The sequence below is a fragment of the Melitaea cinxia genome, chromosome 14 (genome assembly GCF_905220565.1).
Source record: "Melitaea cinxia chromosome 14, ilMelCinx1.1, whole genome shotgun sequence".
Lineage (NCBI taxonomy): Eukaryota > Metazoa > Arthropoda > Insecta > Lepidoptera > Nymphalidae > Melitaea > Melitaea cinxia.
In genome coordinates, this window is record NC_059407.1 from 12,874,106 (window position 1) to 12,899,966 (window position 25,861).

The following is a 25,861-nucleotide window of genomic DNA, read 5'->3' on the forward strand; positions in this document are numbered from 1 at the left end:
ATTATGTTAGACTTTGAACGATCACCACTTCACCACATAATGTTTACAGTTAAATTTGTTTGCGTTTAATATATTTTCATAAGAAAGGACAAAAATATATATAAAAACATATATTTACAGGATGGGGATTTTGTGAGTAGTTTGGTATAATCATCCAAAAATCTTTTATGTATATTACAATTATTTTGTCACTCTCAAAAATATTCTGATATATAAATCTGTGGTCAATCTCAAATGTAAACTAAGTACTGTCAAACGTTACATGGTTGACAATTGACATGGTCTTGAGTTCCTGCAATGGTCTACGGTCGACCTTATTAAAAAAACTGTATTAAACTGTAAAACTTATGAATTAATCTTTTTAGATCATTAATGAGATTTGATCCCTTTAAATACTATCGTGGTTACTTATTATGTAATAAACTTAAAAGGTAAGTCAATGTAGTGTAACCGGCTTTTGAAGCATTTAGTATAAGTTAGTTTATAATATTAGTCATTGAATACTTTCAGGTTAATAAATTTTAGTAGTACAATCAAAATGCAAGTTTTTACTCAAAAGCGGAACCCAATAACTGGGGATACGGAGTGGGATGTACAACACGAAGATTACGACTATCACCAAGAAATAGCTCGGTCTGCCTTCGCTGATATGCTTCATGACACGGAAAGAAATAAAAAATACTATAGAGCTTTACAGTTAGCGATTGAAAATATACACAATGAAGGAAAGAAAGCAAATGTGTTGGATATAGGTAAATTATTATCTTTTGTTAAATAAAATCTTAAGCCTCAGAAATAAGAATCTTTACAAATAGTTTTTATTATTTATTTGTTAATATTACACATTTTGTTATATGTTATTAAAAATATTAAACTGAATGACTTGACCCACAAAGGCCACTTCTCTACGTGGAAGGGCTTAATCACCATGCTGGATAATGTGAGTTGGCAGCTATTAAAACCTTAAAGATACAACTAAAATACCACACAATTCACACAGTATTACATCTACTCAGCATAAATTTTTGCCACATTTATTGAGACTGGGGTGTTGTGTAGCAATAGAATGAGTTGTCTAACAAATTGAAAAACTAAAAAATTTATATGAAATTGCCTTAGTTTCTGTAATGAGCATCCACCAAACATTTTCTTTATATTAGACTATATAATTAGGACAGTGATGTAATTTCATTACTTTTAAGTTGTTATGTATATGGAATACCCTTAATATGCCGTTGTGGGGTCTTTTGGACTGGGAAGTGGAAACGAGCGGGGCGACCGCCTGGTTGACTTTTGTGTGGAACACAACTATGTGATTACAAACACTTTCTTTCAATTACCACCGCGCCGTTTGTACACATGGAAGTCACCTATGGATAAACCGGGACATATAGTGCGCAACCAGATTGACTATATTATGGGAAATAAGAGATTTCGTAACAGCTTTACATTTGTGAAAACGTACAGGCCATAATCCAGTGGTGGGGGTCTTAAGAATTAAACTCAAAAAAGTAAAAAAATCTGCATCAAAAATTGAATATGCATTTACTAAAACAAGAAAATATAAAAGATACTTTATCAAGGGAAATAGATAATGTTTTTAGTGACGTATCTATGCATGGGGAAGATATAAATCAAAATTGGGAAGAGATGAAGGGAAAGATAGTAAGTTTGGAAGAGAAATATTTAAAAAACCCCTGGATGGATATTAAAAAGAACTGGATGACAGCCGAAATACTAGACTTATATGAGGAATGACGGGTGATGAAACAGTTGCATGAGAAAAGATATATAGAGTTAAATAAGGAGGAAATAAATGCAAAGATACAAAAGGCAAAAGAAAGTTGGTTACATGTAAAATGCGAAGAAATTGAATCTTTGGCGGAAAAGCATGACACCTTTAATATGCTTAAGAAAATAAACGAAATTATACAACCTTTAACAAAACGGACCGCTGTAGCACTGATTAATGATAATGGGGACCTAATCCACACAATTCAAGACAAAATTAATCAATGGGAATTATATATAAAGAGACCTTTCACGGACAACAGAAGTGACAATATTGATATAGAGGTGCCGGAGGAATATTTAGAGATATTAGAGTCAGAAGTAAGAAATGCGATAAAAACTTTAAAGATAAAGCTGCAGGTCCTGATGCTGCCTACACAAAAGTTATAAAGATTATGTCCAACAAATCGTCCCTAGTCCTCAAAAATCTATTCAACATGGTCTACAAAACTGGTGTTTTCCCCAATAACCCTTGAGATCTACTTTTATCACTATACCCAAAAAACAACGTGACGCAAAACGATGTGAAGACCACAGAACAATTAGTTCAATGAGCCACGAGCTCAAGATCTTTTTAAAGGTTATACACGCTCGTATTTACCGGAAATGCGAAGAACATAAGTATATCAGAAACGCAATTTGGTTTTAGAAATGGCTTAGGTACCAGAGATGCACAGTACTGTCTAAACGTTCTAGTTCAGAGATGTCTTGACATGAATAAAAAAGTGTACTTATGCTTTATTGATTACGAAAAGGCGTTTGATAGAGTACGACATGAACAGCTAATTGAGATTCTCGAACATACTGGTATCGACAAGCATGACCTTAGAGTGATTGGTAATCTGTACTGGGCTCAAAAAACAATGGTTAAGGTGGAAGACCAACTATCCACAGAAACTAAAATCAAGCGTGGCGTTCGACAAGGGTGTACTTTATCACCCGTACTATTTGATGTCTATTCCGAAAGAACCATGGCCGAGTCCCTCTATGAAACCGATGAAGGTAGAGTGATAAACGCAGAAGTCGTGAACAATATTCGATATGTTGATGACACGATTCTTATTGCGGAGGATATTGTAGGACTACAAAAGTTACTGGATCTTGTAAATGTGGCGAGCAATAAATACGGACTAAAAATAAACACGAAAAAGACCGATTTTATGATAGTATCCAAGACCCCTAGTGATTAATGAACATCTACTCTTAGAACATAACCTAATTGAACGCATAGAAAAATTTAAATACCTAGGTAGCTACATAAATGAACAATGGAGTAGCGAACAGGAAATTCGAGTCTGTATAGAAAAAGCCCGTAGTGCCTCTATGAAGCTGAAAAAGATTTTGTGCTATAAACGTTTTAGCCTAAAACTCCGCATGAGACTCGGGGGCTGATATGTATTCAGTGTTCTACTTTATGGGGTCGAAAGTTGGACCTTAACCTCGACATTATGTTCAAAACTGGAAGCTTTTGAAATGTGGATATACAGACGTACTCCGAATATCCTGGAGTCGAATGAATAAAAGGTTGGAAATAATGAGGGTTGTGAAGGAGAGGAAGCTGCAGTATTTTGGTCACATAATGAGAGGACACAGATATCGGATTCTTCAGCTTGTGATTGAAGGAAAAATCGAGGGAAAACGCCGACCTGGCAGAAGGAAAATATCCTGGCTGAAGAACCTCCGTGAATGGTTTAATCTAAGTACTCGCTCTCTTTTCCGTGCTGCAGCTTCGAAGATTAAGATAGCCATGATGGTCGCCAACCTTCGTAGAGAAGAGGCACCGTGAGAAGAGAAGAAGTATATGGAATGTTCATGACCTGTTTCACCAGTTATGTGTAAAGTTTATCCTGCAAATAAGTTGCAAATAGACTATACAAAAGGTAGAATAGTTTATTCGGACAAATGGGTTCGAACATTTTTGTATGGAGCTTCGCATATCTGGCCGCCGCCATCTTGATTTTTTTTCAAAATTTTCGAGCACGATAAAAGTGGTATATTTGGATAGAGGACACTTATACAAACAAAAAATGTTATATAACATGGTATCTTAGTGTCACGTTTCCGAGATATTTGAAAGTAAAGATCACCATTTGTGTCCAAAGGCGATCATTGAAAATCGAGTTATTACGCGTGTGTGAGCACTCCATTGTCCTCTATCCAAATATACCACTTTTATCGTGCTCGGAAACTTTGAAAAAAAACCAAGATGGCGGCGGCTAGATATGCCACAAAGGTTCGTACCCCTTTCTCATCTATTAAGAGGAAAGGGTACCGCAGAGACTTTTCAAAAATAGGTATTTGAATAAAATGTTTCTGTCGCGCTGCATGCCGCTACCGCGCCCCGCGCCATCTCCGCTCCGTTTTTTCTATGTGTGACTGTCGTGTTGTTAGTGTGCGTGCGCCGGCTATTCAGCTATTAATTGTTGACGATATTTTAGTATTCGCATCTTTCGTTTGTGATTGACTACGAATACATATAGCGCATAGTGTATTTTTCTGAATTTGGCTTGTTTTATTGAATTTGTTCTGCATCGTATTGCTGTGACTCGGCTTACTATTATTGAATTTCGTAAACTACTTATTATTATGATTTATTATTTTGACTTGGATACTCTTTGTGACTTGATACATGTCTATATTTTTGTGGGTAATTATCGAAATACTTAGGTACTTTATTTATGAATTAGGTATGTAATTACATGGTTGAGGTGTGTGTAAGAATGGGTAATGAAATACATACATAATTATAGTGTATACATGTAGTACATAGTATAAGTGTAAGTATAGTATAGATATGTAATGTAGTACATACATAGTATAAAATGTTTGTCTTAGTACCTATATAATTTGTAATGTCTCATGTTTGTCGCAGTTATTAATACATAGGTATAGGTTATATGTATTAATTAACATATAATTGCGGCGATATAACAATGATTATAAATAATATTATAATTTAAAAAAAAAAACAAGAAAAGCCGCCTGCGTGAAGAACAACTACCTATTAGAAAGACAATTGAAAAGGCTGTATATTACACAAAGATAGCTAAATAAATCACACCGATTTCACACATTATGTACTGTACACTTACAAAAATCATGAAGGCGACTTTTTCAATTATTATTTTATTTATGTTTTTTTAGTTAGGCAAATTACGTAATCGATTGAATTTTTTTAAAGAGTGGTTGATTAACATGACATAACATAACAATACACGTTATTGTACACCAACAGAAAATAATAATACGTATCAGGTTGATTTTTAGCCGACTTCCAAAAAAGGAGGAGGTTCTTAATTCGACTGTACTGTGTGTATGTTACTTCAGAACTTTTAACTGGGTGGACCGAGTTCGACTTGTACGCAAAGGAAAAAAAGCCGACTTCAATTACATCGACATGTAATACAACAAAGGTAGACGAAAATATAGTCAAGTAAATACGCGTTATTAAAGATTACTCAAAAAGTTGTTATCAGATCTCCATGAAATTTAAATATGGACTACACGATAAACATCAGCTTTCGATTAAATTAAAAATCATCAAAATCGGTACACCCAGTAAAAAGTTATGCGGTATATCTCAAATAAACTTAAGTGAGACCAAATGACACACACCACCTTTCGATTAAAAAAAATTGTTGAAATCGGTCCACTCAGTCAAAAGTTCTGAAGTAACATACATAAAAAATACAGTTAAATTGAGCTTCCTCCTTTTTTGGAAGTCGGTTAAAAATAGAAACCGATTTTACACGTCTATAGAATTCCTAAGTCGACAAGCTTGAACAGTGAAAGATTTAGTATAAAAGAAAGAGGAGTGAGAAGAAGTAAGCTTTCCTCAGAACGAAGACTACGTTCATTGGAATCACTAAGAAATTTAAATCGTCGTTTTAGATAAGCAGGTACAACAGGGTTAAAAAGAATAAAGTAAGTTGAGAATATACGTATTCCCGCAGTAGGGAATTGGGTGTGTAAGCAAAATTAGTAAAATGTTATCCACAATGTCACTTAATCTTGTGCTTCCTGGAAAAAAGAATAAAAAAACTGTCATAACTACCTATAGAGTTTTCACTTCAGAAATGACTGAAGTCTGAAAAGCAATCCCCTTTTATTCGAGTCAAGCGTGCGCCAAATTGTTGATAACATTCTGTATCGTTTATTTCGGGATTCAGTTAATCATTATGAACAATGAATTAATCTTTTTTTATATAAGAATGGGGCACACAAGCAGACGAAGCCATCTGATTTATAACAGCTACCGTCGCCCATGGCCTTTAGAGAAAACATGTAGACACTAGACGCTTGAAAACCCCCAAATTTTAGCAAGGTCATTCCACAGTTTGAATGTATGCGGAAATAATGCGCACGAAGCTCGCACATTGGTTGCAAACCACTGGTGGATACAATTAGCACCACTAGACTTCTTGACATCGAAAGAATGCAGACAAACGACACTGCTCATAGTGCACATTACGCACCGCGTGCTCGCTGCTCGATGGTGCTTTTCCCTCATCGTCAAGAGTTGAATTCGACGCAAAAAGAGTGCAAAGAATTTTCGCTTACTTTTTCGCATAATGTGCCAGAGAGCCTTCAGGTTCGCGCAATGATGGAAGTATAGACTAAAAAAAGTTACCTTCGACAGCTTTTGTAAGAAACAAAAGGCACGGGTTCCATTTGGAAAGCTCAATAGTCTCTCGCCAATTCTGCTGTGTTTGAACTTTGCCCTAGCGATTTACTACCTGTATGACCTGGAGGCAGCGTTGAATCTCTTCTTCAGGTTATGCACCTGTGAATCCCCCATATAGATGCGGGAGATTCATAGGAATTCACTAATAGTATTGGCCTCACAGGCTGAAGCGAACGATCCCCCGCATCTATTGCTGCAGGTCAAGGCTAATAACTCTCCAGCTTGGAACTACAAGCTCTTTAAATTAGCTTAAAATCCTAAATTCAAAACATTCATTCCATTAAAGAACTCACTGAATTATTACTGATAAAATTCAATAGCCTTGCATCCAGTTTTCCGGAGGTATTAACTTGATGTTTTTCAAAACTAAAACTGATAAAAAATTACCTAAGGATTTCGATGGAACAGGAACAGCTACAGCAGACTACACTCACTATTGTCTATTCTAGGAGGAAGTAATAACTTATAACCAATAAATATTTATTTTAATTCAATGCAAGCATTTTTTTGTGAGAAATCTTTACCCATCATTTGCCTGCCCCCCCCCCACTAATTTTGATACAGGGCTCCAAGGTTCCCGGGGTTCCAAGGAATGCTACGCCAGTGGTGCCACTTGAGTTTTTTACGCAATCCAGAAATATGATTCTATTTACGAAGTCTAAATACGAATCGCATAGGTACATACATAGATTTGACCAAATTTAATAATCTGCTCCTCAGTAATGTCAAGAAAACAACTAAACAATTTTTTACCGATGAAAAAAAAACAGAGGAGGTTCTAAAGTCGCCACGTACCTATATTTATTTATGTTTGACCATGCATAGCTTTTTACAGAGTATTCCGAAATTGTTAAAAAAAAAATATATTGGAAAGAGTAAACCCCGAAGTTGTTTTTCGCCTAGGAGGCGAGGAAGAAGCGCGCCTCGCAGCTTGCTTGGCATAGGCATGGGAAAGAGCAGAGTCCTAATTTTTTAAACTTATTGTATTTTTTATTAGTATTACGGTAATAATAATCATAATATACTTTTTTGAAATCCTTGTATTGAGCCCTTTAATTTGATACCAAAAACAAACAACACAGTTATTTACCATAATTATCATTGTTAATTGTTAGCGAAACCCTTCGTTAGCCCAGGTTTGCACAGTGTTACAATAAAAACCGCAAACAACAATACAAATACGGTTTTATTATAGTTATGAAAAAAGAAATTATTTAATTTTGTTAATACGAATTTTAGAAATTATCGACTAAAAATTACATCACTAGTGTATCGATATAATTATCGACTATGAGGCATCACTTCGCTGGCGTATATACGTATTGCTTTGACCCTTCCCTCCCCCAGACCTATCCCCCAAAAAGCAAGAAAGGGACAACTGCAGCTCAGACCGTTTTAGGTATATAATTTTTGACCAAAACAGTGTTTCGTAGTCGACTGTTTTCTCCTCAAAACATGGCAATTTTTTTTTAATTTTTTTTTACAAAAAAGAAGAAGCCTTCGGCTATGCCCCTATGTTTTCGGTTTTTTGAAAATATGCATATATTTTTTTTAATGAGTGTCTGAAAATGTACAAAAAATTATGCAATATTTCGAGTTTTTGAAGTCTCCTAATTCCTATGATAATAAGAATATGAAAAAAATCAAAACATAGGGGCATGGTCATGGCAGCAAAGAGTTCTATGTCACAAAAATATTTGATCTAGTGCCATTATCCAGGGAGAAAACAGTCGACTACGTTTGTATGGAGAAAGAGCCGGTACCCTTTCCTCTTAATAAAGTACAACTTAGAGTCATATTTGCAAATAGAAATATCTTATAAATACAGTGGAGTTCTATGTTTAAAAAAGAATAATATATCATAAAGTTTTATCTTCTGAATATCATCATCCATCAATAGAATCTGCTACTGGTGTATCATGCCCATAATAATGAAATTTATATGAACATTTTCAGGAACCGGTACTGGCTTATTGTCTATAATGGCAGCAAGGTGCGGTGCTGACACAATTACAGCTTGTGAAGCTTTCAAACCAATGGCAGAATGTTGTATAAAAATATTAGAAAGAAATGGTGTTGCAGATAAAATAACTGTTATTCCTAAACGATCCACTGAATTGATTGTCGGTGACGATGGAGATATGAAGCAGAAAGCTAATATATTAGTTACTGAAGTTTTTGATACAGAGTTAATTGGAGAAGGTAAGTATATTTGTTTAAGTTAGGAATTTTTCAAGACCTATCTTGTTTATTAAGTAAATACTCTATAAAATCTAATATATAAAATTCTCGTATCGCAGTGTTTGTAGTTAAACTCTTCTGAAACGGCTTGAACGATTCTCATGAAATTTTGTGTGCATATATAGGTCTGAGAATCGAACAACATCTATTTTTCATCCCCCTAAATGTTAAGGGTAGTCCACCCCTAATTTTTTTTTAATTTTTAGATAAATTATTTATTTTTTATTTTATTATGATTTGGCGTTAAAAAATACATACAACCCTAAATTTTCACCCTTCTACCACCAACCCCAATTTTAAATAGCGTTTAGCGGCAAGACAACGTTTGCCGAGTCAGCTAGTACTCTATATAATACTCAATAAGTCAATACTATAGTATCTTGGTATCACCATCAATCTATGTATAAAGCCTTTATATTGGTTTTGCTAGCCAGACTAAGTGTATACATGTAAAATAAGCAACCCAGTCAGAAAGCTACTAAGAATTTATAATTAGTTATTTTTCAAATAATAACTAACTAGATAAAATAAAGTATTTTTATAAAATTAGAAATGTTTAATGCATTACAAACTAAACACAACAAAACAATTTAAAATTTCAATGTAAGTATACTATAACAATTTTTAATTTTAAACTCATGTTTTGGAATCTATGCCTGTGACATCCCACTTCTGAATCTCTTTCTTAACATTAGAGACATTTTTAAAAAATTTGAAAAGAAATGTTCCTTGATTTACAGCCAGTTAATACTCATTAAAGTAAAAATGATTTTAAGCATTTTAGTTAGTCCTAATATTACGAGTATTACAAGTGGCACATGTAACAATATTTTTTTTTAATTTCCAGGAGCTCTATCAACTTTTTCTCACGCACATAAATATCTCTTGGAAGAAGATTGTATAGTTGTTCCCGATTCTGCTGTTATTTATGTACAGGTTATCGAGTGTCCGACCCTGCAGAAATGGAATAAACTTAATGATTTAGTTGATTCAGACCTGAAGTTAATATTGAGGACTCCACAAAAGGTAACAAATTTGTCTTGTGCTTATTTTCATACTAGAGGTAGTTTATTAATCACATGTTTTTGGTGACACCGCCACATACCCAAAAATCACATGTATTTTTTTTTAGTGAAAATTAAATAGAAATTTTAGAATAAAATATGTTATAATCTGATAAATTTTTGAAAAATTAAGGCAATTGTTATACAAATTTCTAGACAGGCATCAAGGTTTAGGGTGTTTGTTGGTTGTATTTTTTTGTATAGAAATCGCGACTATCCAACTGTTATGATAAATATTAATTTATCATAACAGTTGGGATAATTTTTTTTTTTATATTATCTCATCTGTTATGCTACGAAAAGAGATACATTTTTTCGATTTTGGAATATTTTTATTTTATTAATCGTTGTAGCGTAATATTTTATAGATTGCTTTCGTCAATGAATTGGATCTCAAATATCATATCATATATTATATTAATACACTTAATACGGTTAAGATGTTTGCCTTCCTAATTGGAAAAATCTCACAATTACTCCACATAAATTGTATATCGCACTATGAGGATTTATGGGTTAAATTTGAACTGCTAAATACCAATGGTCAAACTGATTATCTGTACATTTGCACCGTTTATATTCCCCCTCCGGTACAGAAACATCTTGGAACACTTCATTTTAAATACAAATCATATAACTGATAAACTTAGCTCCTTTAACATAATCGTTCTCTGGGGGATTTTAACTTGGGTGGTCTGTGTTGGAACTAGACGACTGGCCCTGCACTGACTCCGAAAACAACGAATAATTTGTCGAATAACATGATTACTGATTTAATGTCATTAAATGCTCTTACACAGTATAATTGTTGTAAAAATAATAAAAATCGCGTTTTAGACTTAGTAATAGTAATAGAGAGCTACTCTGGTTATCTCCCAATTGAGCAAAAGCAAGGACCCTCTTTCCGGGATAGAACCATTACACCCCCCAATTGAGTTTTCCGTTAAAATTACCTTTCAGGAAAAGCTCGAATCTTGTATTGGGGCTAGATTCCGCTTCTACAAAGCTGACTATGACAAAATTACAAGTGCCCTGAATAATATTCTTGGGAGAAGAAATTGTCGAGTTATGATTGCTGTTCTGAGAATTATCATTGCTAAACATGTGTCCAAATCCAAAACACGGTCTAGTAAATATCCGCTATGGTTTTCTGCAGCACTGATAAAATATCAATATAATAAAAGTCATCAATGAAAAATTTAAATATCGTAAAAATGGCAACCCTCGTGATGTAATTACTTTTAAGTTGCTCAGGGAGCGTTGCGTGAAGCTTCATAATCTAAACTATAAATTGTATTTGAATAGCCTGGAAACAACTTTGTCTTCAAACCCTAAACTTTTTTGGAGCTTTATCAAGCGCAAAAAGGGTAAGTCAATTTCCTATCCTGCCACGAAGTCCTTAGATGGCGAAGTGGCTTCTTCCGGACCTGAACAGATATAGTATCATAAATAACGGTTCGTTATTAAACAGGTTTGTTATTTTTGTTGGCGTCCTGTCGTGTTGGCGCATTGGAACGTTGGCGCATTGGCGTGTTGGCGTGTTGGCGTGTTGGCGTGTTGGCGTGTTGGCGTGTTGGCGTGTTGGCGTGTTGGCGTGTTGGCGTGTTGGCGTATTGGCGTGTTGGCGTGTTGGCGTATTGGCACATTGGCGTGTTGGCGCATTGGCGTGTTGGTGTATTGGCACATTGGCGTGTTGGCGCATTGGCGTGTTGGCGTGTTGGCGTGTTGGCGTATTGGCGTGTTGGCGTATTGGCGTGTTGGCGTGTTGGCATGTTGGCGTGTTGGACTGTTCGCGTGTTGGCGTATTGGCACATTGGCGTGTTGGCGTGTTGGCGCATTGGCGAATTGGCGCATTGGCGTGTTGCCGTGTTGGCGTATTGGCGTGTTGGCACATTGGCGTGTTGGCACATTGGCGTGTTGGCGCATTGGCCTATTGGCGTGTTGGCATGTTGGCGTGTTGGACTGTTGCCGTGTTGGCGTATTGGCACATTGGCGTGTTGGCGTGTTGGCGCATTGGCGTATTGGCGTGTTGGCGTGTTGGAGTGTTGGCGTATTGGCGTGTTGGAGTGTTGGCGCGTTGGCGTATTGGCGTGTTGGCATATTGGCACATTGGCGCGTTGGTGTGTTGGACTGTTGGCGTGTTGGCGTATTGGCGTGTTGGCGTGTTGGCATGTTGGCGTGTTGGACTGTTGGCGTGTTGGCGCATTGGCGTATTGGCGTGTTGGCGTATTGGCGTGTTGGCGTATTGGCACATTGGCGTGTTGGCACATTGGCGTGTTGGCGCATTGGCCTATTGGCGTGTTGGCACGTTGGCGTGTTGGACTGTTGGCGTATTGGCACATTGGCGTGTTGGCGTGTTGGAGTGTTGGCGTATTGGCGTGTTGGAGTGTTGGCGCGTTGGCGTATTGGCGTATTGGCGTGTTGGCGTATTGGCACATTGGCGTGTTGGCGTATTGGCGTGTTGGCGTGTTGGCGCGTTGGGGTATTGGCGTGTTGGCGTGTTAGCGTATTGGCGCATTGGCGTATTGGTGTGTTGGCGCATTGGCGTATTGGCGTGTTGGCGTGTCGGCGTGTTGGCGTATTGGCGTGTTGGCGTATTGGCGTATTGGTACATTGGTATGTTGGCGTGTTGGCGCATTGGCTTATTGGCGCGTTGGCGTATTGGCGTGTTGGCATGTTGGCGTGTTGGCGTGTTGGACTGTTGGCGTGTTGGCGTGTTGGAGTGTTGGCGTATTGGCGTGTTGGAGTGTTGGCGCGTTGGCGTATTGGCGTGTTGGCGTATTGGCACATTGGCGTGTTGGCGTGTTGGACTGTTGGCGTGTTGGACTGTTGGCGTGTTGGCGTATTGGCGTGTTGGCGTGTTGGCATGTTGGCGTGTTGGACTGTTGGCGTGTTGGCGTATTGGGATATTGGCGTGTTGGCGCATTGGCGCATTGGCGTATTGGCGTGTTGGCGTATTGGCGTGTTGGCGTATTGGCGTGTTGGCGTATTGGCACATTGGCGTGTTGGCACATTGGCGTGTTGGCGCATTGGCGTGTTGGCATGTTGGCGTGTTGGACTGTTGGCGTATTGGCACATTGGCGTGTTGGCGTGTTGGCGCATTGGCGTATTGGCGTGTTGGCGTGTTGGAGGGTTGGCGTATTGGCGTGTTGGAGTATTGGCGCGTTGGCGTATTGGCGTGTTGGCGTATTGGCACATTGGCGTGTTGGCGTGTTGGCGTGTTGGCGTATTGGCGTGTTGGCGCGTTGGCGTATTGGCGTGTTGGCGTGTTGGCGTATTGGCGCATTGGCGTATTGGTGTGTTGGCGCATTGGCGTATTGGCGTGTTGGCGTGTCGGCGTGTTGTCGTATTGGCGTATTGGTACATTGGTATGTTGGCGTGTTGGCGCATTGGCTTATTGGCGTGTTGGCGTATTGGCGTGTTGGCATGTTGGCGTGTTGGCGTGTTGGACTGTTGGCGTGTTGGCGTGTTGGCGTATTGGCACATTGGCGTGTTGGCGTGTTGGCGCATTGGCCTATTGACGTGTTGGCGTGTTGGCGTATTGGCATGTTGGAGTGTTGGCGTGTTGGCGTGTTGGAGTTTTGGCATGTTGGCGTGTTGGCGTATTGGCGTGTTTAAGTTAAGCGGACAATAAAAAAATGTCGATATTTCCGATTTTAGTAATTTTCCAATATGCAATGAAACAAAACTAATGAATGACAACTATTGCTAACGGGCATCAGATGTAGCCCGGACGCGACCACTGACTACTGCGCTCAGTCAGGCGTTATACACATTATATAATTTATATGTAGAAAGCCGGTAGAGATAACTCTAGAAGAAGTCTCTTCCAGCTAACCTGCGGTAGTTGTTTTATTTATTTTTTATTTTATTACTGGACTTTCATTTGGACAAAATATCTGTGTTGTTATGGTAATAAAATATATCTTGTCATTAAAGTCACAAAGTTTTCCCGGCAAACTTCCAGTGAAACTCAAAATCTCATCAAAATCGGCTTAGTCGTTCCGTAAACCTTCCTCTTGAATCTCTCTCTCCATTGGTAAAACCGCATGAAAAGCCGTTCAGTAAATTTTGAGGGAATCGATCACATACACTTTTGGGGACTTATTGTTATAATACAGTAACTGTTACCCGCGACTACGTTCGCGTGGTTATGAAGATATGCATTACTATCAAGATGTTTAAGCAAATTATTTTTTTTTATTTCAGTCACTTGAAATGCTTATCACGCTGAGTAATTTTTTAAAAGGCACAATTTAGTATAATTTATTAGTTATTTTTATAAAACCTTTCTATACACCACATTTTCAGTTTTATTTTCAGGCTGCAGTATAAATAACCTAGCAGGCGAACTTATAGCTGCTTTATATGTTTCATACAAACTATCAACCCCAATCAAACGCCCTTAGCAGTGGAATATCAAAAAATCCGTTCTTAGCGGACGTTTACTAACTATAATCTACCTCCCTGCTAAAATTCATCTTTGTCCATCCTGGATGGATGGACCATCCAGCGGTTTTTGAGTTCTCGTGATGAGTGAGTCAGTGACCTTTCTCTTTTATATATATAGATTACGATGCATTATTTGGACTCCTTTTCACCATCTATAGAGCATACATTTTAAATTTCGTCTCTTACTTTAAAAACATAGGCCTTTCATACAAATTTCTGACCCCCGTTTTATCCTCTTAGGTGTCGAGTTTCGTAAAATTCGTTCTTAGCGGATGTTTACGTCCTATACAAAACCTACTTGCCAAATTTCAAGTATGTAGGTGTTATAGTTTCGGAGATTTCGTGATGAGTGAGTCAACCTATCATACCCCGTTTTAACCCCAAAAGGGATTTGGTTTCTAAAGATACATTATTTGGACATCTTCTCACCATCTATAGACCATACATTTTAAATTTCAAGTATCTTACTTCAAAAACATAGGACTTTCATACAAACTTCCAACCCCTGTTTTATCCCTTCAGGGGCCGAGTTTCGTAAAATCCGTTCTCAGCGGATGTTTACGCCCTATAAGGAGCCTACCTGCCAAATTTTAAGTTTGTAGGTGTTATAGTTTTGGAGATTTCGTGATGAGTGACCTTTAGCTTTTATATAATGTATAGATATAGATTTATTTATGTCTAATATAATTTCCATTAATATATGCTACGTACGTACATCTACTTTTTTTTTTGCTATCTTTTTTCGTCTGAATACCTATAATAGTATATGTCTAGATAAAAACTGTATACCTACCTATACTATCTACATACATAACATTTCCTCTGACCAAAGGTTGGAAGAGACTGCTCGTTAGCGATAAGGCCACTTTTTGTACTTATCTCCTGTTTTATTTTGTAATTTTAAGCATTCTTGGTGTAGAATAAAGAGTTTTTATTATTATTATTCACATTTACATCTGAGTATTTATTATATCCTGTATCCTTCTCTTACACGCAAAATCAGTCCTATGTCCAGCAATGGGATGTTATAGAATGAATCTGAATCAAACGATATAGTTTGTAATATATTATTTATTTATAATTAATTTTCAGATGAAGGACTGTGCTGGATCGGCCGCTGTGCATGACATTCAGCTATCACAACTTCCCCGACAAGCTTTTAAAGAATTATCTGAACAAATTCCTGTATTTTATTATGATTGGTCCGGTCGATCGTCTATCGACATGAAACGTACGGTTAAACAGCAGTTTACCGTGACCAACACTGGGAAAGCACAAATGATTTTTATGTGGTGGGAACTTAATATGGATCCAGAAGGTAGGTTTAAAATCACGTGTATTTTTTTTTTGTAAAGTATATTGAAAATTTCAGAATATTTTCTATAAATACAAGTATAATCTGATTTGTTTGTTGAATGTTGAATTGTTTGGAATGCATTTAAATTAAAGGTATGTACAACATTTACAAAAAATAAACTAAAACCTGTTGTAACAAAATAACTGATAAATAAGTTTTAAACGAACTACAGCAAGAACACAATTTTTGCAAAATAAACACATTTTTGAAAGCACTTGATATTTTTATCAACGATTGTATCCGCACAAAAATAAAGCGAAAAAACACGTTATTCTGGTGACTACTGTCATAGTAATAAAAGTTCCATTGTAATAATAGTACGCACACATATAATCGTACAAACAATAGAGTTGAATTATACACCCCTGGAACTTTTTTCTAAAAATAGGTTTTGTAATTCTAAAATAATACTTTTTTAAGCTATTGCATAGCTTCTATCGCGGGCCTTGAGCGCGGGGACCGAATCCAGAAATTCCGTAACGAAAAAAACCTCACGCTCCCCACTCCGACGGGCACGGAGGTGTGGCTTGAAGGCCGTGCATCGTCTAACGTCGTTTCAGTTCGACAGTCTTCGACACGGCGTTGTGTGCGTGCGTTAAGTCGCAAACTTATGTTTCTTATTTCAGTTATCATAAACCTATAGTTTCAGTGATAAATATTCCTGAATAACCAACAGCTACTGTAAGATAATAAAACCCACATGTATTGTAAAATAATAAAAATATTTTAAACAATATTAACTTTTTATTAAATAATTAATAAAAGAAAAAAAAAATTGTTTTCTTATCGGTCACCACGCTCAAAAAGTGTAACTTGAATTAATATCAAAGAAAAAGAAATACTGCATAAATAAAATAAATAAATAATTATAATTGCATAAGTTGATACAAAATGCTATGCAATAGCTTTACCGCGGCAGTCCCCGAGTGCCACACGTTTTATTATTTTTTTCTATAAATTTAAGTTATAAACTTAAATACAAATTCGTTCTTTTATTTTATGATAGTAAATATAAATTAGACAATTTATCTCAGGTAAAATATGCTTAAGTTGCGCTCCATGGTGGGCTCACGTTGATGCTGATCTATCATCTGAAAAACCACAAGACACTATACCATGGCGAGATCATTGGATGCAAGCAGTTTACTATTTACCACAGGAGTTATTAGTCGAAAAGGATTCAGAATTATCTCTAATATCCTGTCAAGATGAATACTCCCTTTGGTTTTATGTGGAAAATGAACGACAAAAACACAAACATTATAGACGACCGATATGCGATTGTGGGGTACATATGGCATTGTCAAGAACGCACGTATCCTATTTAAACGATGGGAGACGGAGTAAAAAGTTTCTAGAACATTTAGAAAATGAACTTTTAAAGGACAGTGTTGTTGTAGACGTTAACGGCAGCAGTCTACTTGGTCTGGCTGCCTCTAAATTAGGTGCTAAAATGGTTTATATATTAGAAGATATGAACTTAAATATTGGAATTTTAAATGATTATATCAAAGAGAATGATATAGAAAACGTGCAGATAATTTCTGAGCCAACAGATGATATTTTAGCTAATGTTACAAATATTATTTGTGACCCAAATTTTAGTAGTGCAATATTACCGTGGGAAAATTTGAAGGTGGCATATCGTTTATACAAATTCAGAAATAAATTGAAAGATGGCATTACAGTAATGCCACAGAGTTGTGAGTTTTGGGCTATGCCTGTCGAATTTCAAGATTTGCATAAAATAAGAATACCGCTTGGTATTTGTGAAGGAATTGATATGTCGATTTTCGATGATCTTGTCGAGGTAATTATTGTTTTATTAACATTATTATATTAATGTTATTTATCTATGTGTTATATAAATAAAAAGGTTGGTCGACAGATTTGTAATTAATTACAAATCTGTCGACAAACCTGTCTATAACAAAAATGGCAATATGAAATTTGAACGTTTTTTATGTTTAGTATCTCTAATGATTTATTTCTACTAAAAAACTTTCTTGAGAAATGTTGTAGGCCAAAAAGTAGAAGACTTTTAAGATATCAGACACGAAAAAAAAAATGTAAATCATTAATATTTCCTATATAATTATTTGCTTACATAAATTTATACAAATATTATAAAGAGAAAATTTATAAGAAGAGATGCAGCAACTAAAGATTACAATTAATTATATTAACCTTCGGTAAAACTGTTAGGAAATTCCGGCAATTTATAAAGCAATATATTTCAGAGTTCCCGTACAATTAGTGATTCGGAAATAGAGGCCCAACCCTTGTGGGAGTACCCTTGTAAATGTCGTGGATTACCGCGAAAGTTATTCAGTATTGACTTGAATGATTTGAAGGCTACTTTCGCGTGTGACGGGGATAATCCTGTTGCGTGAGTATGATAGTTTAAACGTATCTTCGTTTTTAACAATTAATTGTATATTTAAGTTGTAGGTTCAGATTAAACAGTTTGACACTTTAGAATACACAAGTACTTCAGAATGTAAGATTATCATATGGCATACCATGACGTTAAAAAAAGTACGATCTTGAACGCCAGAACGTTCATTTCCGATGAACTTTAAAGTAAAAATTCTAATATGTGTACCTTGTGTCACAACATATCAAAAACTCTAAACTTACTGTCAAATTGAACAAGTATTTGCGTCTGTCAAAAAGATGGACAGTTAGGACTGTGCGGCAACGTTACAGACACACGAGCAACGTGCTCCTTCCTCTAACTACCCGCATCCCTGCATTTAGTAGTCCCTGCATTAACATATTAAAAGTTGTAGTTTTAACGACAAAATATACGTATTGTTTTGTTAACGATGACGTGATTAGACGTTTCTGTCGTAAAGTCTTCAAAACATTTAATATGATGCCAGCAGGACGTATATAAACGTCATGTCTATTTGTACGAAATTTTTTTTTGTGTCATTCTTGAACAGAGATTACCGTGATACTGTCCGCGAATGTGTTAAGGTGACACATGTCACAAGTTTACTTATTGTTCATGTATAATATTTGTGGTAGAGATGATGGTGTGTTTGTGTGTGTGTCTGTCTGTTGTGTTTATGTATGAGTGTATCTCTGCATCCACATCAGCTTTCGCAGTCCACTACTGGACATAGGCGTCTACAAGTTTAAGCCAAAAATGGCGTGACCTCATGTGTGTTGCCCATAGTCACCACATTTCTCTCTCTTTCTCTCTCTCTCCCTCTCTCTCTCTCAGCTTGTAATTTTTTTTTAGTAATTTGCATGTTGGCAGTTAAAATCTTTATTATTTCATATTAGCAATTTTGAAGTTTATCAATTACACATTAATTCATTTTTCTCTTTACGAGTATAATAAGCAACACTCATTAGAAATTAAGTTCTGTTACATATTTTTACAGGGATACAGAAATTGAAGGAGGCAACCTTGTAAATGGTTTTACTATATGGGCAGTGTGGGTTGTAGATGGAAAGCCCATAAGCTCTGGACCCTTGGAGTGGCCGATGGTTGGAGACCAAGTGACTTGGGATACACACACCAGACAGGCTGTTAAAATACTTGTAAGTAATAGGAGTAGAAAGTGAACATAGGAAAATAATAGAAGCAGAGGATATATTTTAATGTTGTGACATTTTACAAGGGTGCGGTAAAAGAACTTCACAATGTGAGCATAAAAAACTAGTTAGGGCACTGTGTTGTATATATTGAGATAATCCTTATACAGTTAATGCAATCAGGAGTTTCTAAGTCGCAGGTTTTAATAAAGGAGAGATTTATTTTTATTTTAGTCATTTATTTCATAACCATAATTTGCGTTGTACTTATAAAATACATAATTGTGTTTGCTAGTAAATGAAAATGAAAACCGACTTCAATTACATCGACAAGTAATACACTGTAAGAAGACGTAAAAACAGTCAAGTAAATACGCGTTATCAAAAATTACTCAAAAAGTTATCATCTGATCTCGATCAAATTAAAATGGGACCACAAGAAAAGCCTTAGCTTTCGATAAAAACAAGAATCATCAATCGGTACACCTTCGCGACTGTCAGCTGCGGCTTTATGGGTGGAGCAGGCAGTCCACGCACCTGTCCTGCACGGAGAAAAAGTTTTTTTAGTCATTTCCTCCCACTTTAAAATTTGTAATTAATAGTTTACCTAATATCTTGAAGGACAAATAAAGTCAGCTGACCATAACATGGCGGATTATATGTCAGAGGGCTGCTTGAACATAAAAAAAAATTATATTTTCAATGATTTCCTCTCAAGTAAAAATTGAGCCCACCCCACCCACGGAGTCGTAGCTGACGGTCTCGAATATTCATAATATAAATCCCTTATTCATTTTACGAAGTTTCGATTGGGAGGAAACTGGTCATGAAAATCTGCCACTGGCTTCCGGACCATTATGTGGACGGCTCCTGAATACATTGTATTGAATGAAAAATGATTTTTGTCAATATCTTTTATTTCAGAAAAAATCAAGGATTGTAGGCGAGTCAGATAAATGGAGTTATCAAGTTGCTTGTGATCTAGAAAAAGGACAATTCAACTTACACCTTGACTGGGTCGATGAATAATTTGTATTGAGAATTTCAATATGTATTGAGAATTTCATTTTGTATTGAGAATTTAATAAATGAACTATATTTATGATTTAATGTTTTATTTTGTAATAAAAAGCTTAACATAGCACAGAATTTTTTGGCCCGTAAAAAAGTAGTCTATGGGCTTGTTTCACCGGCCTGGATAAAGTTTATCCTGTAAATATGTTACGATTGGACTTTAATAGCAGAAGGTAAAATAGGGTCAACTCAATCAATAAACTACAAGTTTTAGATTCATACTTGCGGATAAAAGTATTTAATAATACAGTGGAATCCGATGGTGAAAAGGATACATGAAAAACTTTTAGATATCGTCATCGATCAAATAACGTTATCTACAACTGGTAAAACAGGGTCTATGTGTTAGTCTATAACTCCAGCTATTTACGAACCAAGTGTTATTACGGTAACTTTATAATATATATATTTTTAGCGTGAAGAACAATTCTCACAAACTCGCATTTGAAATATTATATCGCATATTTATTTATTTATTTTTATTTAAACTATAGTTGGTACTCCACAAATACACGATACACATTAATCGTAGTTATAGATTGTATAGTACAATGGGAGGACTTACTATTACGTAGGCATTTCTTCTTGGAAACTTAATTACCTAAAAGAAGGATAAAATGAATGTGTAATATGTTTGATTGATGTTGATTTAAATGAAAATTAATGAAAAAAAAAAAAATGAAATAAAAATAAAAATAATATCTAAAATGACGTGTAAAATTGCAAAATATGTGACTTCGTACTTGGTGGTGGGGATGGGGGGTCCCCTCTCCCGTCTGTCAAATTTCAAACATCTTAAATTTCTGTCGATTCAAAAATCCTTAAACTTTAATTAATTAAAGCAAGTTAATTTTTTAAGCAAATATTCAAAGTACAACAATATATGCACTGTATTGGGCTGTTTATCGATTCGAGTACAAATTAGTTCATAGAATTTTTGGAAATTTAATATTATCGAATATTTTTTCGTGAGTTAATTGATAAATATCACCGTATTATGTTTAGAATGTATTGAAAATTTGTATTTTTCTTAAATAATAATAATAATAATAATAATAACCCAACACAAGGCACACTTCGCCATCAAACATATTCACATATAATACTCAGTCAACATGCACATTTTCTAATAACACTCAGACATCACACATGTCAACACAGACTGAATTTGTTACTATAATGATGGATAACGACATTGATACGGTATTAGACCATAACCTAGGAACGAACACTCAAATAGAAGAAATCTGTGACAAATTCAGGACAGCACTAACACAATATTCAGGAATGGACCCACGAGTCCGACCAAAATTATCTAAACTTAGATACAGTTCTCACCTATTTCAGCTAGTTAATATGTTTAATCAAGATATTCTGTTCCAATTTATTTCCGACGACACAAAACTAACCGACATACATACAATAGTGTATTGCGTAGCCTTAGTTATCTCCGAAGAACTTAACTATAAGGTCACAGAAAATATTAGAAGCACAAGGCCCAAAGACTGTAATAAACCACCATGGCAAATAAGATTAGAAAAGGACATAGAAAAACTCAGAGCAGACTGTGGGCGAGTCACACAGTACATAAATAACAATAGATCCCGTAAAATCATTAAGCATGTCAAAAGAATATTTGAAACAAGAAACACACACACTAAACACGAAAATAGGAATACAAAACCGGAAGAGTTCTTAGACACTTTAAAACAAAAGTTAGCACTAAAAGTTCATAGACTTAAAAGATACAAAAAGGCACAGCAAAGGAAAAACGATAACACAATGTTTAGCACAAATGAAAAAACTTTCTACAGAAACTTACACAAACCAAAAATAGACACAGATACAGTAAACAGTCCTATTATGCCCACACAAATACAACTGGAAACTTTTTGGTCAGGCATCTGGGAACAAGAAGTACATCACAATGATAAAGCCGATTGGATAACCGAAGAAGAAAATAAATGGAATTCAATTGAAGAAATGGAATTCACAGAAATAACTGAGACAGAAATAAATAACATTACAGCTAGATTGCATAACTGGAAATCACCAGGAATAGATAAAATTCATAACTTTTGGTTCAAAAAATTATTTTCTTTACATAAGATCATTGCTAAAAATTTTACAGATATCATTATTGGTAAACAAAAAATTCCAGATTTCATTGCCACTGGAATAACCTATATGCTGCCTAAATCACAGATTTCTCCACAACCTTCACAATACCGACCTATTACATGCCTACCAACTATATACAAAATCTTAACATCAGCAATAACAACAAAAATCAATAAACATGTTGAACAATATAATATAATAGCGGAAGAACAAAAAGGATGCAGGCGAGGCCACATGGGATGTAAGGAACAGCTAATAATTGATTCTACTATTCACAAACATGCGACTTCAAAAAATAGAAACCTACATTGCACATATATAGATTATAAAAAAGCTTTTGACAGTATCCCACATTCTTGGCTAATTAAAATATTACAAATATACAAAATAAACCCTAAAATAATAAACTTTTTACGTGATATTATGTCCAGATGGAAAACCACACTTTACCTGACCGCGAATCGAACTAACATCACAACTAGAGAAATAATCATTAGAAAGGGGATCTATCAAGGCGATTCCTTGAGTCCTCTGTGGTTTTGCCTAGCCTTAAACCCCCTGTCATATTTGCTGCGTGGTTGTCGGGCCGGATATTGCCTCAAATACGATAAACAAGATACAATAGTCTCTCATCTCATATATATGGATGATATTAAGTTATATGGAAAAACAGAAATGGAAATGCAAAAATTAATAGATACTACAGCACAATTTAGCAAAGATATTAATATGGAATTTGGTTTGGATAAATGTAGAACACTTCACATAAAACGAGGCAAGATACGGCCAGGCCATTATGTAGTTAATGATACCGATATAATTACAGCCATGGAACCCACCGATTTGTATAAATACTTAGGATATAAACAACTGAAAGGATTAGATCACACAGAAATCAAAAACATTTTAACAATAGAATTTAAAAAACGAGTTAATGCTCTTTGTAAAACTAAACTAACAGGCAAACATCTCATTAAGTCTATAAATACATACGCTATCCCAATTCTTACATACTCATTTGGTATAATAAAATGGACAAAAACAGACATAGAACAAATAGAGCGCACGATACGCACCACACTCACTAAACACAATAATCTACACCCAAAATCTGCAATAGAAAGACTTACTATCAAAAGAGAATATGGAGGAAGGGGCCTTATTGATTTGAATCATCTCTGTCAAAAACAAGTCGGCAATTTAAAAGCTTTTTTTCTCTTAAAATCACAGACTAGCGAAATACATAAAGCCATAGTTCAAAATGATTTTAACTATACTCCACTAAACTTACACGAAGACATAAGCTCTCTAAATACCGAAAGTAACGATCTTCAAACACAAAAACTAGATAGCTGGAAACGAAAAGTATTACACGGCCGACATCCTCACGATCTAGAACAACCCCACATAAACACCGCAGCCTCAAACAAATGGCTTAAAATAGGAAACCTATTTCCAGAGACCGAAGGATTTATAATAGCGATACAGGATCAAATAGTCAACACTAAAAACTACAGAAAATTCATAATCAAAGACTCCTCAATACCAAACGATAAATGCCGCAAATGCCACGTTCAACCAGAGACCATCCAACACATTACCGGGGCATGTACAACACTTACACAAACAGATTACACACATAGACATAACCAAGTAGTCAACATAATTCACCAAATGTTAGCACTAAAACACAAACTCATACAGAACACAAACACACCTTATTACAAATATAAGCCACAAACAGTCTTAGAAAACGACACACATAAGCTCTATTTTGATCGCGCAATACTTACAGACAGAACCATCCACTACAATAGACCGGATATAACGCTCCAAGATAAATTAAATAAAATAACCTATCTGATAGATATTGCTGTTCCCAACACTCATAACCTACAAAAAACAATTTCTGAAAAAATCAACAAATATACTGAACTAAAGGAGGAAGTAGCTAGAATTTGGAACCAAAATAAAGTATACATAATCCCAATAGCTCTTTCCACGACAGGTGTTATCCCAAACCATCTGTTACATAGTCTTAAACTACTAGAATTAAACGAAACTCTTTATATCACCTTACAAAAAGCCGCCATTTTAAATACATGCCGAATCGTAAGAAAGTTCTTGCAAATTGACGAACACGAAATCCCACACAACACATAATTTTAACACACCACACGCTGCATTTACTTGGTTTTGACCCGTAAATGCAGAAAAACCAGCCAAAAGCTGAGAAAAAAAAAATATCGAAAATAATAATAATAATAATAATAATAATAATAAAATGATTTATTGCCACATATATACAAGTTAAAATAACACGTTAAGTAAACATACATAAAAAAAAACATGAAAACATAACATACATTAAAACGTATTAAAATTTGACAATATATAATATTAATAGGCAATAGGAAGTGGCTCAGCTTCAGCTGACACAGGACTAAAGTCCCATGCAGCGCTGTTTTTCAGCCACTCCCTTCTCCCTGTGATACTGGGTGGGAATAAGCGGTGTGCTCCCCGGTTTCCGTACAACTTTGTAAATGTATCCAAAGCAGGACATTGATCAAAAACGATTGTAATATAAACAATAATATTATAACACGTAAAAAGTAAAAAAGTTACCCTTGCGTGAGCATGCATTTATGTGTGCGTGTGTATGTGTATGTTTGTGTATGTGTGCTTGTATATGTAAAAATCATTTTTGGAAAAAAAAATTTCTCAGATCAAGCAGTTTCCAATGGGCATGACTCAGATTCTCCGCAGCAATTTGTCGATTGAGTAAAGCTTTTCGATACTTTGTTTTAAACATTTCAGTACTCATTTGACATCTCAATGGGGGTGGTAAGTCATTAAAAAAATAAATAAAATAAAAGTATTATAATTATACGCCTGCGCAATATCATCCTGCGCAGATTCTGGCCGAACGCTATCAGCAACGAAGATCTTTGGAATCGATGCCACTAAATCCCGATCAAGCAAGAAATTGCTCAGCGGAAGTGGAAGTGGATAGGACACACCCTCCGAAGACCAGAGGACAGCGCCGTCAGGTTCGCGTTCACGTGGAGGCCGCGTGGGAGCAGGAGACGGGGCCGGCCGGTGCACACGTGGCAGCGGACTATCGACGCCGAGCTGCGAGCGGCCGGGCTTAGGTGGAGGGACGTGGAGCAAGAGGCACAGGACAGGAGCGGATGGAGACGTCTCACGAGGGCCCTTTGTACCACTGGGGTACCTTAGGACAGCAACATAATTATACGCAAGTTATTGTATAAATATAATTGTGTTTGCTCACAAACGAAAAAAAAACCGACTTCGATTACAACGTAGATCGACGAAAAAATAGTCAAGTAACTACGCGTTATCAAAGATTACTCAAAAAGTAGTTATCAGATCTCGATAAAATTTATATGTGACCACATGATAAATATCAGCTTTCGATTAAATTAAAAATTATCAAAATCGGTACACCCAGTAAAAAGTTATTGCGGATTTTCGAGAGTTTCCCTCGATTTCTCTGGGATTCCATCA

The 25,861-nt window shown here is 35.9% G+C and overlaps 2 protein-coding genes across 2 annotated transcripts; both read left to right on the forward strand.

The window, feature by feature from the left end:
* Positions 1-230: 230 nt before the first annotated feature.
* LOC123659778 (protein arginine N-methyltransferase 7-like) lies at positions 231-20,243 on the forward strand. The gene is made up of 10 exons (XM_045594954.1): positions 231-431; positions 511-752; positions 8,432-8,677; positions 9,564-9,742; positions 15,325-15,550; positions 16,624-17,399; positions 17,830-17,978; positions 18,985-19,144; positions 20,063-20,165; positions 20,198-20,243. Coding segments are annotated over exons 1-10 (2,142 nt in total). The 5' UTR covers positions 231-372; the 3' UTR covers positions 20,200-20,243.
* Positions 20,244-20,356: 113 nt separating this feature from the next.
* Positions 20,357-25,485, forward strand: LOC123659419. The gene is made up of 3 exons (XM_045594635.1): positions 20,357-20,385; positions 21,283-23,986; positions 25,249-25,485. The coding sequence occupies exons 1-3, from the start codon at positions 20,357-20,359 to the stop codon at positions 25,483-25,485; spliced, it is 2,970 nt and encodes a 989-aa protein (XP_045450591.1).
* The last annotated feature ends 376 nt before the right edge of the window (positions 25,486-25,861 follow it).